This window comes from Panulirus ornatus, chromosome 14 (genome assembly GCF_036320965.1).
Source record: "Panulirus ornatus isolate Po-2019 chromosome 14, ASM3632096v1, whole genome shotgun sequence".
In the NCBI taxonomy this organism is placed as follows: Eukaryota; Metazoa; Arthropoda; class Malacostraca; order Decapoda; family Palinuridae; genus Panulirus; species Panulirus ornatus.
This window is the reverse complement of record NC_092237.1, coordinates 51,001,160-51,021,560: the sequence shown is the minus strand read 5'-3', so window position 1 is coordinate 51,021,560 and position 20,401 is coordinate 51,001,160. Positions and strand designations below refer to the sequence as shown.

Genomic DNA, 20,401 nt, shown 5'->3' with positions numbered 1-20,401 from the left:
GCCAAAACATTTTTGTATTGGGCTATGTAGAATTAGAGGGGAAATGCCCTACGTCGATAACTCTAACAGCTTGTCTTGATATATATATATATATATATATATATATATATATATATATATATATATATATATATATATATATATTGATTTTTTTATTGTACTTTGTCGCTGTCTCCCGCGTTAGCGAGGTAGCGCAAGGAAACAGACGAAAGAATGGCCCAACCTACACACATACACATGTATATACATAAACGCCAACACACGCACGTATACATAACTATATATATATATATATATATATATATATATATATATATATATATATATATATATATATATATATATATATATATATAGTTATATATATATATATATATATATATATATTTTTTTTTTTTTTTCCAAAAGAAGAAACAGAGAAAGGGGCCAGGTGAGGATATTCCCTCAAAGGCCCAGTCCTCATCCTCTGTTCTTAACGCTACCTCGCTAATGCGGGAAATGGCAATTAGTATAATATATATATATATATATATATATATATATATATATATATATATATATATATATATATATATATATATATATATATATATATGTTCCTATGAGTCCACGGGGAAAATGAAACACGAAAAGGTCCCAAGTGCACTTTCGTGTAATAATCACATCATTAGGGGAGACACAAGAGAGGAATATAGCAGTCAGTTGATATACATCGAAGAGACGAAGCTAGGACGCCAATTGGTAAACATGTGATTGTCCATGTGATTGGACACCTCACCATGAGTCATACATACATTAAATAACCTTACCAACCAGTCAACAATACAGTCACCCCCTTTTTTTTAATAAATTCCACTGCAATACCATCCAAACCTGCTGCCTTGCCGGCTTTCATCTTCCGCAAAACTTTTACTACCTCTTCTCTGTTTACCAAATCATTTTCCCTAACCCTTTCACTTTGCACACCACCTCGACCAAAACACCCTATATCTGCCACTCTATCATCAAACACATTCAACAAACCTTCAAAATACTCACTCCATCTCCTTCTCACATCACCACTACTTGTTATCACCTCCCCATTTGCGCCCTTCACTGAAGTTCCCATTTGCTCCCTTGTCTTACGCACTTTATTTACCTCCTTCCAGAACATCTTTTTATTCTCCCTAAAATTTAATGATACTCTCTCACCCCAACTCTCATTTGCCCTCTTTTTCACCTCTTGCACCTTTCTCTTGACCTCCTGTCTCTTTCTTTTATACATCTCCCACTCAATTGCATTTTTTCCCTGCAAAAATCGTCCAAATGCCTCTCTTTTCTCTTTCACTAATAATCTTACTTCTTCATCCCACCACTCACTACCCTTTCTAATATATATATATATATATATATATATATATATATATATATATATATATATATATATATATATATAACCCCTGGGGATAGGGGAGAAAGAATACTTCCCACGTATTCCCTGCGTGTCGTAGGAGGCGACTAAAAGGGAAGGGAGCGGGGGGCTGGAAATCCTCCCCTCTTGTTTTTTTTTTTTTTTTTTTTCAAAAGAAGGAACAGAGAAGGGGGCCAGATGAGGATATTTCCCTCAAAGGCCCAGTCCTCTGTTCTTAATGCTACCTCGCTAACGCGGGAAATGGCGGATAATATGAAAGAAAAAGATTTATATATATATATATATATATATATATATATATATATATATATATATATATATATATATATATATATATATATATATATATATTATCGCTGGGGATAGGAGAGAAAGAATACTTCCCACGTATTCCCTGCGTGTCGTAGAAGGCGACTAAAAGGGGAGGGAGCGGGGGGGGGGGGGGGGGGGTGGGGGGGGCTGGAAATCCTCTCCTCTCGTTTTTTATTTTCCAAAAGAAGGAACAGAAAGGGGTCCAAGTGAGGATTTCCCTCAAAGGCTGTCCTCTGTTCTTTACGCTCCCTCGCTAACGCGGGAGATGGCGAATAGTATGGAAAAAAAAAGTATATATAATTTACTATATTCCATCAAACACTGTCATTATATATAAGCCTACCGTATGTACACCGTCTTTCTGATCAGGCATATGCTCGTAAAATTAGAATATCGGAGAGTACTCTGACCTTGTTGTATTTAATCTTATGCTGATGGCGGGCATCTATTTCGATCGCCTTCTGCAACAATTGACTTGGGATTTTTTTATCCCCTTAGTGATTAACCACACATCTAAATAAATGAGTTGAGATAGCCCATTCCTGTGCAGCCGTGGAGCGAATTCTTAAATACTTATGGTAATAAGTTAATACTTAATATTTAGTTAATCTAAATACAGTGAAAGGACAAGGAAATTACAGGAGAGTAATTCTACGTAAAACATAAACAAATGTCACTTTTGAATTATATTAAGTTAGGACAGCAAATAAGGATTCCATTTTATTTACAAAATAAAGTCTCCATCAACATTAATATATATCAAGTTTACATAACCGTGAAACGAAAAATTTAAGTTAATTTAATATGGATAATTTGGGGTCTCCATGTACATTGCAGTTGTTCTGTTACTAACCGTATAACAGGATCAAGAAGAAGAGCACAGCAGCCGTCAAACGTTGGGGTGTCATGATGCTAGCCACAGACACACCTGAGTCCTGGTAGAGCTCCCTGTGGTAGGATGTTGTTGCCGAGTCCTTTGCAAGAGGAGACTTGCCCTCATTTAGTTTCTTTCATGGTGATTGATGAGTGTGGAGATTAACAGCCTCAATCACAAAACATTTGAAAGATTGGGTGGGTGGAAGGAGCTGAAATTTTTGCAGTTTTTTAATTAGAGAAATAACGTTAACAAGCAAGGAAATCAAGAATGAAAATCTTTATATTATTTTTTTTTATTATACTTTGTCGCTGTCTCCCGCGTTTGCGAGGTAGCGCAAGGAAACAGACGAAAGAAATGGCCCCACCCCCCCCCCATACACATGTATATACATACGTCCACACACGCAAATATACATACCTACACAGCTTTCCATGGTTTACCCCAGACGCTTCACATGCCCTGCTTCAATCCACTGACAGCACGTCAACCCCGGTATACCACATCGCTCCAATTCACTCTATTCCTTGCCCTCCTTTCACCCTCCTGCATGTTCAGGCCCCGATCACACAAAATCTTTTTCACTCCATCTTTCCACCTCCAATTTGGTCTCCCTCTTCTCCTCTGTTCCCTCCACCTCCGACACATATATCCTCTTGGTCAATCTTTCCTCACTCATCCTCTCCATGTGCCCAAACCACTTCAAAACACCCTATTCTGCTCTCTCAACCACGCTCTTTTTATTTCCACACATCTCTCTTACCCTTACGTTACTCACTCGATCAAACCACCTCACACCACACATTGTCCTCAAACATCTCATTTCCAGCACATCCATCCTCCTGCGCACAACTCTATCCATAGCCCACGCCTCGCAACCATACAACATTGTTGGAACCACTATTCCTTCAAACATACCCATTTTTGCTTTCCGAGATAATGTTCTCGACTTCCACACATTCTTCAAGGCCCCCAGGATTTTCGCCCCCTCCCCCACCCTATGATCCACTTCCGCTTCTATGGTTCCATCCGCTGCCAGATCCACTCCCAGATATCTAAAACACTTCACTTCCTCCAGTTTTTCTCCATTCAAACTCACCTCCCAATTGACTTGACCCTCAACCCTACTGTACCTAATAACCTTGCTCTTATTCACATTTACTCTTAACTTTCTTCTTCCACACACTTTTCCAAACTCAGTCACCAGCTTCTGCAGTTTCTCACATGAATCAGCCACCAGCGCTGTATCATCAGCGAACAACAACTGACTCACTTCCCAAGCTCTCTCATCCCCAACAGACTTCATACTTGCCCCTCTTTCCAAAACTCTTGCATTTACCTCCCTAACAACCCCATCCATAAACAAATTAAACAACCATGGAGACATCACACACCCCTGCCGCAAACCTACATTCACTGAGAACCAATCACTTTCCTCTCTTCCTACACGTACACATGCCTTACATCCTCGATAAAAACTTTTCACTGCTTCTAACAACTTTCCTCCCACACCATATATTCTTAATACCTTCCACAGAGCATCTCTATCAACTCTATCATATGCCTTCTCCAGATCATAAATGCTACATACAAATCCATTTGCTTTTCTAAGTATTTCTCACATACATTCTTCAAAGCAAACACCTGATCCACACATCCTCTACCACTTCTGAAACCACACTGCTCTTCCCCAATCTGATGCTCTGTACATGCCTTCACCCTCTCAATCAATACCTCTCCATATAATTTACCAGGAATACTCAACAAACTTATACCTCTGTAATTTGAGCACTCACTCTTATCCCCTTTGCCTTTGTACAATGGCACTATGCACGCATTCCGCCAATCCTCAGGCACCTCACCATGAGTCATACATACATTAAATAACCTTACCAACCAGTCAACAATACAGTCACCCCCTTTTTTAATAAATTCCACTGCAATACCATCCAAACCCGCTGCCTTGCCGGCTTTCATCTTCCGCAAAGCTTTCACTACCTCTTCTCTGTTTACCAAATCATTTTCCCTAACCCTCTCACTTTGCACACCACCTCGACCAAAACACCCTATATCTGCCACTCTATCATCAAACACATTCAACAAACCTTCAAAATACTCACTCCATCTCCTTCTCACATCACCACTACTTGTTATCACCTCCCCATTTGCGCCCTTCACCGAAGTTCCCATTTGCTCCCTTGTCTTACGCACTTTATTTACCTCCTTCCCGAACATCTTTTTATTCTCCCTAAAATTTACTGATACTCTCTCACCCCAACTCTCATTTGCCCTTTTTTTCACCTCTTGCACCTTTCTCTTGACCTCCTGTCTCTTTCTTTTATACATCTCCCACTCAATTGCATTTTTTCCCTCTGGAAGTGGATCTGGCAGCGGATGGAACCATGGAAGCGGAAGTGGATCATAGGGTGGGGGAGGGGGCGAAAATTCTGGGAGCCTTGAAGAATGTGTGGAAGTCGAGAACATTATCTCGGAAAGCAAAAATGGGTATGTTTGAAGGAATAGTGGTTCCAACAATGTTGTATGGTTGCGAGGCATGGGCTATGGATAGAGTTGTGCGCAGGAGGATGGATGTGCTGGAAATGAGGTGTTTGAGGACAATGTGTGGTGTGAGGTGGTTTGATCGAGTAAGTAACAATAGGGTAAGAGACATGTGTGGCAATAAAAAGAGTGTGGTTGAGAGAGCACAAGAGTGTGTTTTGAAATGGTTTGGTCACATGGAGAGAATGAGTCCAAATGCCTCTCTCTTCTCTTTCACTAATACTCTTACTTCTTCATCCCACCACTCACTACCCTTTCTAATCAACCCACCTCCCACTCTTCTCATGCCACAAGCATCTTTTGCGCAATCCATCACTGATTCCCTAAATACATCCCATTCCTCCCCCACTCCCCTTACTTCCATTGTTCTCATCTTTTTCCATTCTGTACTCAGTCTCTCCTGGTACTTCCTCACACAGGTCTCCTTCTCAAGCTCACTTACTCTCACCACCCTCTTCACCCCAACATTCACTCTTCTTTTCTGAAAACCCATACAAATCTTCACCTTAGCCTCCACAAGATAATGATCAGACATCCCTCCAGTTGCACCTCTCAGCACATTAACATCCAAAAGTCTCTCTTTCGCACGCCTGTCAATTAACACGTAATCCAATAACGCTCTCTGGCCATCTCTCCTACTTACATAAGTATACTTATGTATATCTCGCTTTTTAAACCAGGTATTCCCAATCATCAGTCCTTTTTCAGCACATAAATCTACAAGCTCTTCACCATTTCCATTTACAACACTGAACACCCCATGTATACCAATTATTCCCTCAACTGCCACATTACTCACCTTTGCATTCAAATCACCCATCACTATGACCCGGTCTCGTGCATCAAAACCACTAACACACTCATTCAGCTGCTCCCAAAACACTTGCCTCTCTTGATCTTTCTTCTCATGCCCAGGTGCATATGCACCAATAATCACCCACCTCTCTCCATCAACTTTCAGTTTTACCCATATTAATCGAGAATTTACTTTCTTACACTCTATCACATACTCCCACAACTCCTGTTTCAGGAGTATTGCTACTCCTTCCCTTGCTCTTGTCCTCTCACTAACCCCTGACTTTACTCCCCAGACATTCCCAAACCACTCTTCCCCTTTACCCTTGAGCTTCGTTTCACTCAGAGCCAAAACATCCAGGTTCCTTTCCTCAAACATACTACCTATCTCTCCTTTTTTCACATCTTGGTTACATCCACACACATTTAGGCACCCCACTCTGAGCCTTCGAGGAGGATGAGCACTCCCCGCGTGACTTCTTCTTCTGTAGATGTTATTTTATATGGGATTTAAGTATTTTGAGTCAAAAGACTGTAATTCATATCAACCGGTTAATTACCACCTGGACTAATTATGATAAGAATTAAATGCTAATTACTCGAGTAATTATACGAATTTTTAGGTTTTGACCACAGATTTGTATTCAGCATACATAAACGCATCTATGCTGGAAATTTCAAGAAAATGTATTTTTTCAACTTCCTCAGATTTTAATGAAAATCTTTGTATAGATGTTATTTTATATGGGATTTAAGTATTTTGAGTCAAAAGACTGTAATTAATGATATTAACCGGTTAATTACCACCTGGACTAATTATGAGAAAAATTAAATGCTTATTACTCGAGTAATTATACGAATTTTTAAATTTTGACCACAGATTCATATTCAGCATTCATAAAAGTATCTATGCTGAAAATTTCAAGAAAATCTATTTTTTTCAGAAAAATCAAGAAAAATCCTAGGTGGAAGGATTTTTTTTGCTCAGTTTTCAACTTCCTCAGATTTTAATGAAAATCTTTGTAAAGATGTTATTTTATATGGTATTTAAGTGTTTTGAGTCAAAAGACTGTAATTCATGATATTAACCGGTTAATTACTACCTGGACTAATTATGATGCAATTTAAATGCTAATTACTCGACTAATTATACGAATTTTTAGATATTGACCACAGATTCGTATTAGCATACATAAAAGTATCTGTTGAAAATTTCAAGAAAATCTAATTTTTCAAAAAAATCAAGAAAAATCCAAGCCTTGCAATTTTTTTGCTCAGATTTTCAACCTTCTCAGATTTTAATGAAAATCGTTTTATAGATGCTATTTTATATGGGATTTAAATATTTTGAGTCAAAAGACTGTAATTCATGATATTAACTGGTAAATTACCACCTGGACTAATTAAGATAAAAATTAACTAATTACTCGAGTGATTATACGAATTTTTAGTTTTCACCACAGATTCGTATTTAGCATACATAGAAGTATCTATACTGGAAATTTCAAGAAAATCTATTTTTTCAAAAAAATAAAGAAAAATCCAAGGCAATGGCCTTGCATTTTTTTTGCTCAGATTTTCAGCTTCCTCAGATTTTAATGAAAATTTGTGTATAGATGTTATTTTCTATGGTATTTAAGTATTTCGTGTCAAAAGACTGTAATTCATAATGTTAACCGTTTAATTAGCGCCTCGACTAATTATGATCAAATTTAAATGCTAATTCCTCGAGTAATTATACGAATTTTTTGATATTGACCACAGATTCGTATTTAGCATACATAAAAGTATCTATGCTGAAAATTTCAAGAAAATCTATTTTTTCAAAAAAATCAAGAAAAATCCTTGCCTTTTTTTTGCTCAGAATTTCAATTTCCTCAGATTTTAATGAAGATCTTTGTATAGATGTTATTTTATATGGTATTTAAGTATTTTGATGTCAAAAGAATGTAATTCATGATATTAACGGATTAATTACTACCTGGAGTAATTATGATGAAATTTAAATGCTGATTACTCGACTAATTATAAGAATTTTTAGATTTTGACCACAGATTCGTATTCAGCATACACAAAATTATCTTTGCTGAAAAGTTCAAGAAAATCTAATTTTTCAAAAAATTCAAGAAAAATCAATGAAAATCGTTTTATAGATGTTATTTTATATGGGATTTAAGTATTTTGAGTCAAAAGACTGTAATTCATGATGTTAACTGGTTAATTACCACCTGGACTAATTATGATAAAAATTAAATGCTAATTACTCGAGTAATTATACGAATTTTTAGATTTTGAGCACAGATTCGTATTTAGCATACATAAAAGTATCTATGCTGAAAATTTCAAGAAAATCTATGTTTTCAAAAAATCAAGAAAAATAAAAGGTCTTGCATTTTTTTGCTCAGATTTTCAACTTCCTCAGATTTTAATGAAAATCTGTGTATAGATGTTATTATGTATGGTATTTAAGTATTTCGTGTCAAAAAACTGTAATTCATAATATTAACCGTTTAATTAGCTCCTGGACCAATTATGATGAAATTTAAATGCTAATTACTCGAGTAATTATACAGATTTTTAGATATTGACCACAGACTCGCATTCAGCATACATAAAAGTATCTATGCTGAAGATTTCAAGAAAATCTAATTTTTCGAAAAAATGAAGAAAAGTCCAAGGCCTTGCAATTTTTTTTGCTCAGATTTTGAACCTTTTCAGATTTTAATGAAAATCGTTTCATAGATGCTATTTTATATGGGATTAAAGTATTTTGAGTCAAAAGACTGTAATTCATGATTTCAACCGGCTAATTACCACCTAGACTAATTATGATAAAAATTAAATGCCAATTACTCGAGTAATTTTACGAATTTCAGGTTTTGACCACAGATTCGTATTTAGCATACATAAAAGTATCTATACTGAAAAGTTTAAGAAAATCTATTTTTTCAAACAAATCAAGAAAAATCCCTTGCATTTTTTTTGCTCAGATTTTCAACTTCCTCAGATTTTAATGAAAATTTGTGTATAGATGTTATTTTATATGGTATTTAAGTATTTCGTGTCAAAAGAGTGTAATTCATAATATTAACCGTTTAATTAGCACCCGGACTAATTATTATGAAATTTAAATGCTAATTTCTTGACTAATTACACGAATTTTTAGATATTGACCAAAGACTCGTATTCAGCATACATAAAGGTATCTTTGCTGAAAATTTCAAGAAAATCTAATTTTTCAAAAAAATCAAGAAAAATCCTAGGCTATAGCCTTGCTTTTTTTTGATCAGATTTTCAACCTTCTCAGATTTTAATGAAATCGTTTTATAGATGTTATTTTATGTTGGATTTAAGTGATTTGAGTCAAAAGACTGTAATTCATGATATTAACCGGTTAATTACCATCTGGACTAATGATAAAAATTAAATGCTAATTACTCGAGTAATTATACGAATTTTTAGGTTTTGACCACAGATTTGTATTTAGCATACCTAAAAGTATCTATACTGAAAATTTCAAGAAAATCTATTTTTTCAAACAAATCAAGAAAAATCCCAGGGTATAATACACCTTGCAATTTTTTTGCTCAGATTTTCAACTTCCTCAGATTTTAATGAAAATTTGTGTATAGATGTTATTTTATATGGTATTTAAGTATTTCGTGTCAAAAGACTGTAATTCATAATATCAACCGTTTAATTAGCACCTGGACTAATTATGATGAAATTTAAATGCTAATTACTGGGCAAATTATACGAATTTTTAGATATTGACCACAGACTCGTATTCAGCATACATAATAGTATCTATGCTGAAAATTTCAAGAAAATCTATTTTTTCAAAAAAAATCAAGAAAAATCCCAGGCTATCCTATAGCCTTGCAATTTTTTTGCTCAGATTTTCAACCTTTTTAGATTTTAATGAAAATCGTTTTATAGATGTGATTTTATATGGAGTTTAAGTATTTTGAGTCAAAAGACTGTAATTCATGATAACCGGTTAATTGCCACCTGGACTAATTATGAGAAAAATCAAATGCTTATTACTCGAGTAATTATACGAATTTTTAGATTTTGACCACAGATTCGTAATAAGCATACATAAATGTATCTATGCAGAAAATTTGAAGAAAATCTATTTCTTGAATAAAATCAAGAAAAATCCAAGGTTTTATATAATAACCTGGCATTTTTTTTTGCTCAGATTTTCAACTTCCTCAGATTTTGATGAAAATTTGTGTATAGATGTTATTTTATATGGTATTTAAGTATTTCGTGTCAAAAGACTGTAATTCATAATATCAACCGTTTAATTAGCACCTGGACTAATTATGATGAAATTTAAATGCTAATTCCTCGAGTAATTATACGAATGACCACAGATTCGTATTTAGCATACATAAAAGTATCTATACTGAAAATTTCAAGAAAATCTATTTTTTCAAAAAAATCAAGAAAAATTAAATGCTTTGCCATTTTTTTGCTCAGATTTTCAACCTTCTCAGATTTTAATGAAAATCGTTTTATAGATGTTATTTTAAATGGGATTTAAGTACTTTGAGTCAAAAGACTGTAATTCATGATGTTAACCGGTTAATTACCACTTGGACTAATTGTGATAAAAATTGAATGCTGATTACTCGAGTAATTATACGAATCTTTAGATTTTGACCACAGATTCGTATTTAGCATACATAATAGTATCTATACTGAAAATTTCAAGAAAATCTATTTTTTCAAAAAAATCAGGAAAAAGATTGTAATTCATAATATTAACCGTTTAATTAGCACCTGGACTAATTATGATGAAATTTAAAGGCTAATTCCTCGAGTAATTATACGAATGTTTAGATTTTGACGACAGATTCGTATTTAGCATACATAAAAGTATCTATACTGAAAATTTCAAGAAAATCTATTTTTTCAAAAAAAATGAAGAAAAATCCAAGGCCTTGCATTTTTTTTTGCTCAGATTTTCAACTTCCTCAGATTTTAATGAAAATTTGTTTATAGATGTTATTTTATATGTTATTTACGTATTTCGTGTCAAAAGACTGTAATTCATAATATTAACCGTTTAATTAGTACCTGGAGTAATTATGATGAAATTTAGATGCTAATTACTCGACTAATTATATGAATTTCTAGATTTTGACCACATACTCGTATTCAGCATACATAAAAGTATCTTTGCTGAAAATTTCAAGAAAATTTGATTTTCGAAAAATCAAGAAAAATCCAAGGCTATAGCAATTTTTTTTTTATCAGATTTTAATGAAACTCGTTTTATAGATGTTATTCTATGTAGGATTTAAGTGATTTGAGTCAAAAGACTGTATTTCATGATAGTAACCGGTTAATTACCACCAGGACTAATATGATAAAAATTAAATGGTAATTACACGAGTAATTATACGAATTTTTAGATTTTGACCACAGATTCGTATTTAGCATGCATAAAAGTATCTAAGCTGAAAATTTCAAGAAAATCTATTTTTGCAAACAAATCAAGAAAAATCCTAGGCCCATAGCCAGACATTTTTTTTTGCTCAGATTTTCAACTTCCTCAGATTTTGATGAAAATTTGTGTATAGATGTTATTCTATATGATATTTAAGTATTTCGTGTCAAAAGACTGTAATTCAGAATATTAACCGTTTAATTACCACCTGGACTAATTATGATGAAATTTAAATGCTAATTCCTCGACTAATTATACGAATTTTTAGATATTGACCACAGATTCGTATTTAGCATACATAAAAGTATCTATGCTGAAAATTAGAAGAAAATCTATTTACAAAAAAATCAAGAAAAATCCTAGGCTCTATATAGCCTTGCATTTTCTTTGCTCAGATTTTCAACTTCCTCAGATTTTAATGAAAATTTGTGTATAGATGTTATTTTACATGGTATTTAAGTATTTCGTGTGAGAAGACTGTAATTCATAATATTAACCGTTTAATTTGCACCTAGACTAAGTATGATGAAATTTAGATGCTAATTACTCGACTAATTATACGAATTTTTAGATTTTCACCACAGACTCGTATTCAGCATACATAAAAGTATCTGCTGAAAATTTCAAGAAAATGTAATGTGTCAAAAAAATCAAGAAGAATCCAAGGCCATAGCCTGACTTCTTTTTGCGCAAATTTTCAACTACCTCAGATTTTAAATAAAATCTGATTATAGATGTTATTGTATATGGTATTTAAGTATTTCGTGTCAAAAGACTGTAATTCATGATATTAACGTTAAATTACCACCTGGACTAATTATGATGAAATTTAAATGCTAATTACTCGAGTGATTATACGAATCTTTAGATTTTGACTACAGATTCGTATTTAGCATACATAAAAGTATCTATACTGAAAATTTCAAGAAAATCTATTTTTCAAAAAAATCAAGAAAAATCCTAGGATTTTTGTATTTTTGTATTTTTTGTATTTTTTTTGCTCAGATTTTCAACTTCCTCAGATTTTAATGAAAATCTTTCTATAGATGTTATTTTATATGGTATTTAAGTATTTTGAGTCAAAAGACTGTAATTTATGATATTAACCGGTTACTTACTACCTGCAGTAATTATGACGAAATTTGAATGCTAATTACTCGACTAATTACACGAATTTTTTTAGATATTGACCACAGATTCGTATTCATCATACATAAAAGTATCTTTCCTGAAAATTTCAAGAAAATCTATTTTTTCAAAAAAATCAAGAAAAATCCCCGGTTATATAGCCTGGCATTTTTTTGCTCAGATTTTCAACTTCCTCAGATTTTAATGAAAATTTCTGTATAGATGTTATTTTTTGTGGTATTTAAGTATTTCGTATCAAAAGACTGTAATTCATAATATTAAGCGTTGAATTAGTTCTTGGAGTAATTATGATGAAATTTAAATGCTAATTACTTGAGGAATTATACGAATTTTTGTGATATTGACCACAACTCATACTCAGCATACATAAAAGTATCTATGTTGAAAATTTCAAGATCTAATTTTTCGAAAAAATGAAAAATCCAAGGCTATAGCCTTGCATTTTTTTTGCTCAGATTTTCAACCTTCTCAGATTTTAATGACAAACGTTTTATAGATTTTATTTTATATGGGATTTAAGTATTTAGAGTCAAAAGACTAATTCATGATGTTATCCGGTTAAGTATCACCTAACTAATTATGATAAAAATTAAATGCTAATTACCCGAGTAATTATACGAATTTTTTAGATATTGAGCACAGATTCGTATTTAGCATACATAAAAGTATCTATACTGGATATATCAAGAAAATCTATTTTTTCAAACAAATCAAGAAAAATCCAAGGCCATAAGGGCATAGCCTAGCATTTTTTTGCTCAGATTTTAAACTTCGTCAGATTTTAATGAAAATTTGTGTATAAATGTTATTTTGTATGGTATTTAAGTATTTCGTGTCAAAAGACTGTAATTCATAATATTAACCGTTTGATTAGCACCTGGAATAGTTATGATGTAATTTCAATGCTAATTACTCGAGTAATTATACGAATTTCTAGATATTGACCACAGATTCGTATTCAGCATACATAAAAGTATCGTTGCTGAAAATTTCAAGGCCTTGCATTTTTTCTACTCAGATTTTCAACCTTCTCAGAATTTAAAGAAAATCGTTTTATAGATATTATTTTATATGCGAATGAAAATCTCTGCATAGATGTTATTTTATATGGTATTTAAGTATTTGGAGTCAAAAGACTGTAATTCATGATATTAACTGGTTAATTAATTAGCACCTGGACTAATTATGATACAATTCAAATGCTAATTACTCGAGTAATTATACGAATTTGAAGATTTTGACCACAGATTCGTATACAGCATTCATAAAGATATCTATGCTGAAAATTTCAAGAAAATTTAATTTTTCAAAAATATCACGAGAAATCTAAGGCATTTTTTTTTCTCAGATTTTCAACTTCCTCAGATTTTAATGAAAATCTGTGTGTAAATGTTATTTTATGTGGTATTTAAGTATTTGGAGTCAAAAGACTCTAATTCATGATATTAACTGGTTTATTAATTAGCACTTGGACTAATTATGATAAAATTCAAATGCTAATTACTCGAATGATCATAGGAGTTTTTATATTCTGATCACAGATTCGTATTCAGCATACATAAAGGTATCTATTCTGAAATTTTCAAGAAAATTTATTTTTTCAAAGAAACCACAAAAAATCCCAGGCTATAGCCTTGCAATTTTTTTTGCTCAGATTTTCAACTTCCTCAGATTTTAATGAAAATCGGTGTGTAGATGTTATTTTATATGGTATTTAAGTTTTTGGTGTTAAAAGACTGTAATTCATGATATTAACTGGTTAATTAATTAGCACCTGGACTAATTATGATACAATTCAAATGCTAATTACTCGAGTAATTATACGAATTTGAAGATTTTGACCACAGATTCGTATACAGCATTCATAAAGATATCTATGCTGAAAATTTCAAGAAAATTTAATTTTTCAAAAATATCACGAGAAATCTAAGGCATTTTTTTTTCTCAGATTTTCAACTTCCTCAGATTTTAATGAAAATCTGTGTGTAAATGTTATTTTATGTGGTATTTAAGTATTTGGAGTCAAAAGACTCTAATTCATGATATTAACTGGTTTATTAATTAGCACTTGGACTAATTATGATAAAATTCAAATGCTAATTACTCGAATGATCATAGGAGTTTTTATATTCTGATCACAGATTCGTATTCAGCATACATAAAGGTATCTATTCTGAAATTTTCAAGAAAATTTATTTTTTCAAAGAAATCACAAAAAATCCCAGGCTATAGCCTTGCAATTTTTTTTGCTCAGATTTTCAACTTCCTCAGATTTTAATGAAAATCGGTGTGTAGATGTTATTTTATATGGTATTTAAGTTTTTGGTGTTAAAAGACTGTAATTGATGATATTAACCGGTTAATTAATTAGCACCTGGACTAATTATGATAAAATTCCAATACTAATTACTCGAGTAATTATACGAATTTTTAGATTCTGATCACAGATTCTTATTCAGCATACATAAAGGTATCTATTCTGAAAATTTCAAGAAAATTTATTTTTAAAAAAAAAATCGCGAAAAATCCCAGGCTATAGCCTGGCATTTTTTTTTTTTTTTTGTTAAGATTTTCAACTTCCTCAGATTTTAATGATATTAACCGGTTAATTGATTAGCACCTGGGCTAATTATGATAAAATTCAAATGCCAATTACTCGAGTAATTATACGAATTTTTAGATTTTGACCACAGATTCGTATTCAGCATGCATAGAATTATCTATGCTTAAATTTTCGAGAAAATCTATTGTTTCAAGAAAATGAAAAAATCCAGTATAGCCTTCTATTTTTTTTGCTCAGATTTTCATCTTCCTGAGATTTTAATGAAAATCTCTGCATAGATGTTATTTTATATGGTATTTAAGTATTTGGAGTCAAAAGACTGATATTAATCGGTTAATGAATTATCAACTGGATTAATCATGATAAAATTCTAATGCTAATTACTCGAGTAATTATAAGAAATTGTAGATTTTGACCACAGATTCGTATACAGCATTCATAAAGATATCTATGCTGAAAATTTCAAGAAAATTTGATTTTTCAAAAATATCACGAGAAATCCAAGGCATTTTTTTTTTTTGCTCAGATTTTCAACTTCCTCAGATTTTAATGAAAATCTGTGTATAAATGTTATTTTATATGGTATTTAAGTATTTGGAGTCAAAAGACTGTAATTCATGATATTAACCGGTTAATTAATTAGCACCTGGACTAATTATGATAAAATTCTAATGCTAATTACTCGAGTAATAATAGGAATTTGTAGATTTTGACCACAGATTCGTATACAGCATTCATAAAGATATCTATGCTGAAAATTCACAAGAAAATTTAATTTTTCAAAAATATCACGAGAAATCCAAGGCATCTTTTTTGCTCAGATTTTCAACTTCCTCAGATTTTAATGAAAATCTGTGTGTAAATGTTATTTTATATGGTATTTAAGTATTTGGAGTCAAAAGACTGTAATTCATGATATTAACCGGTTTATTGATTAGCACTTGGACTAATTATGATAAAATTCAAATGCTAATTACTCGAATGATCATAGGAGTTTTTAGATTCTGATCACAGATTCGTATTCAGCATACATAAAGGTATCTAGTCTGAAAATTTCAAGAAAATTTATTTTTTCAAAGAAATCACGAAAAATCACAGGCTATAGCCTTGCATTTTTTTTTTTGCTCAGATTTTCAACTTCCTCAAATTTTAATGAAAATCGGTGTGTAGATGTTATTTTATATGGTTTTTAAGTATTTGGAGTTAAAAGACTGTAATTGATGATATTAACCGGTTAATTAATTAGCACCTGGACTAATTATGATAAAATTCAAATACTAATTACTTGAGTAATTATACGAATTTTTAGATTCTGATCACAGATTCTTATTCAGCATACATAAAGGTATCTATTCTGAAAATTTCAAGAAAATTTTTTTTCAAAAAAATCACGAAAAATCCCTGGCTATATAGCCTGGCATTTTTTTTTTTGCTAAGATTTTCAACTTCCTCAGATTTTATTGAAAATCTGTATATAGATGTTATTTTATATGGTATTTAAGTATCTGGAGTCAAAAGACCGTAATTCATGATATTAACCGGCTAATTGATTAGCACCTGGGCTAATTATGATAAAATTGAAATGCTAATTACTCGAGCAATTATACGAATTTTTAGATTTTCACCACAGATTCGTATTCAGCATTCATAAAGATATGCTGAAAATTTCAAGAAAATTTATTTTTTTTGAAATATCACGAAAAATCCAAGGCTATAGCCTTGCATTTTTTTTTTGCTCAGATTTTCAACTTCCTCAGATATTTATGAAAATCTGTGTATAGATGTTATTTTATATGGTATTTAAGTATTTGGAGTCAAAAGACTGTAATTCATGATATCAACGGGTTTATTAATTAGTTCCTGGACTAATCATGATAAAATTCAAATGCTAATTACTCGAGTAATTATACGAATTTTTAGATTCTGATCACAGATTCGTATTCATCATACATAAAGGCATCTATTCTGAAAGTTTCAAGAAATTTTTTTTCAAAAAAATCACGAAAAATCCGTGGGTATAGCCAGGCATTTTTTTTTTGCTCAGATTTTCAACTTCCTCAGATTTTAATGAAAATCTGTGTATAGATGTTATTTTATATGGTATTTAAGTATTTGGAGTCAAAAGACTGTAATTGATGATATTAAACGGTTAATTAATTAGCACCTGGACTAATTATGATAAAATTCAAATACTAATTACTCGAGTAATTATACGAATTTTTAGATTCTGATCACAGATTCTTATTCAGCATACATAAAGGTATCTATTTTGAAAATTTCAAGAAAATTTATTTTTCAAAAAAATCACGAAAAATCCCAGGCTATAGCCTGGCATTTTTTTTTTTGCTAAGATTTTCAACTTCCTCAGATTTTAATGAAAATCTGTGTATAGATGTTATTTTATATGGTATTTAAGTATTTGGAGTCAAAAGACTGTAATTCATGATATTAACCGGTTAATTGATTAGCACCTGGGTTAATTATGATAAAATTCAAATGCTAATTACTCGAGTGATTATACGAATTTTTAGATTTTGACCACAGATTCGTATTCAGCGTGCATATAATTATCTATGCTGATAATTTCGAGAAAATCTATTGTTTCAAGAAAATGAAAAAAATCCAGTATAGCCTTCCATTTTTTTTTTGCTCAGATTTTCATCTTCCTGAGATTTTAATGAAAATCTCTGCATAGATGTTATTTCATATGGTATTTAAGTATTTGGAGTCAAAAGACGGTAATTCATGATATTAATCGGTTAATTAATTAGCACCTGGACTAATTATGTTAAAATTCAAATGGTAATTACTCGAGTAATTATACGAATTTGTAGATTTTGACCACAGATTCGTATACAGCATTCATAAAGATATCTATGCTGAAAATTTCAAGAAAATTTAATTTTTCAAAAATATCACGAGAAATCCAAGGCATTTTTTTTGCTCAGATTTTCAACTTCCTCAGATTTTAATGAAAATCTGTGTATAAATGTTATTTTATATGGTATTTAAGTATTTGGAGTCAAAAGACTGTAATTCATGATATTAACCGGTTTATTAATTAGCACTTAGACTATTTATGATAAAATTCAAATGCTAATTACTCGAATGATCATAGGAGTTTTTAGATTCTGATCACAGATTCGTATTCAGCATACATAAAGGTATCTATTCTGAAAATTTCAAGAAAATTTATTTTTTCAAAGAAATCACGAAAAATCCCAACCTATAGCCTGGCATTTTTTTTTTACTAATATTTTCAACTTCCTCAGATTTTAATGAAAATCTGTGTATAGAAGTTATTTTATATGGTATTTAAGTATTTGGAGTCAAAAGACTGTAATTGATGATATTAACCGGTTAATTGATTAGCACCTGGGTTAATTATGATAAAATTCAAATGCTAATTACTCGAGTAATCATACGAATTTTTAGATTCTGATCACAGATTCTTATTCAGCATACATAAAGGTATCTATTCTGAAAATTTCAAGAAAATTTATTTTTTCAAAAAAATCAAGAAATATCCCAACCTATAGCCTGGCATTTTTTTTTTTTTTAACTAATATTTTCAACTTCCTCAGATTTTAATGAAAATTTGTGTATAGATGTTATTTTATATGGTATTTAAGTATTTGGAGTCAAAAGACTTTAATTCCTGATGTTAACTGGTTAATTAATTAGCACCTGGACTAATTATGATAAAATTCAAATACTAATTACTCGAGTAATCATACGAATTTTTAGATTCTGATCACAGATTCTTATTCGGCATACATAAAGGTATCTATTCTGAAAATTTCAAGTTAATTTATTTTTCAAAAATATCACGAAAAATCCCAGGCATTTTTTTTTGCTGTTTGCAACTTCCTCAGATTTTAATGAAAATCTGTGTATAGATGTTATTTTATATGGTATTTAAGTATTTGGAGTCAAAAGATTGTAATTCATGATATTAACCGGTTAATTGATTAGCAACTGAACTAATTCTGATAAAATTCAAATGCTAATTACTCGAGTAATTATACGAATTTTTAGATTTTGTCCACAGATTCATATTCAGCATACATAAAGGTAACTATTCTCAAAATTTCAAGAAAATCTATTTTTTAAAAAAAAACCCACGAAATATCCGACGCTATAGCCTTGCATTTTTTTTTGCTCAGATTTTCAACTTCCTCAGATTTTAATGAAAATCGGTGTGTAGATGTTATTTTATATGGTATTTAAGTTTTTGGAGTTAAAAGACTGTAATTGATGATATTAACCGGTTATTTAATTAGCACCTGGACTAATTATGGTAAAATTCAAATACTAATTACTCGAGTAATTATACGAATTTTCAGATTCTGATCACAGATTCTTATTCAGCATACATAAAGGTATCTATTCTGAAAATTCCAAGAAAATTTATTTTTTTCAAAAAAATCACGAAAAATCCCAGGCTATAGCCTGGCATTTTTTTTTTTTAACTAATATTTTCAACTCCCTCAGATTTTAATGAAAATCTGTGTATAGATGTTATTTTATATGGTATTTAAGTATTTGGAGTCAAAAGACTGTTATTCCTGATATTAACTGGTTAATGAATTAGCACCTGGACTAATTATGATAAAATTCAAATACTAATTACTCGAGTAATTATACGAATTTTTAGATTCTGATCACAGATTCTTATTCAGCATACATAAAGTTATCTATTCTGAAAATTTCAAGATAATTTATTTTTTCAAAAATATCACGAAAAATCCCAGGGTATAGCCTGGCATTTTTTTTTGCTAATATTTGCAACTTCCTCAGATTTTAATGAAAATCTGTGTATAGATGGTATTTTATATGGTATTTAAGTATTTGGAGTCAAAAGACTGTAATTCATGATATCAACCGGTTAATTGATTTGCACTTGGACTAATTCTGATAAAATTCAAATGCTAATTACTCGAGTAATTATACGAATTTTTAGATTTTGACCACAGATTCGTATTCAGGATACATAAAGGTAACTATTCTCAAAATTTCAAGAAAATAAATTTTTAAAAAAATCACGAAATATCCGACCCTATAGTCTTGCATTTTTTTTTTGCTCAGATTTTCAACTTCCTCAGATTTTAATGAAAATCTATGTATAGATGTTATTTTATATGGTATTTAAGTATTATGAGTCAAAATAATGTAATTCATAAATTTAACCTTTTAATTTGCAGCTGGAATAATTATAAAATTTAAATGCTAATTACTCGAGTAATTATACTAATTTTTAGATTTTGACCACAGATT

General features: G+C 31.1%; 1 protein-coding gene across 1 annotated transcript in view; it reads right to left on the bottom strand.

The window, feature by feature from the left end:
• Nucleotides 1-20,401, bottom strand: part of LOC139753404 (uncharacterized) — an 83,343-nt gene that overhangs the window by 14,129 nt on the left and 48,813 nt on the right. Inside the window, exon 2 of the mRNA XM_071669866.1 lies at nt 2,577-2,808. Coding sequence (XP_071525967.1) covers nt 2,577-2,631 — 55 coding nt within the window. The 5' untranslated portion in view covers nt 2,632-2,808. The remainder of the gene's footprint in view (nt 1-2,576; nt 2,809-20,401) is intronic.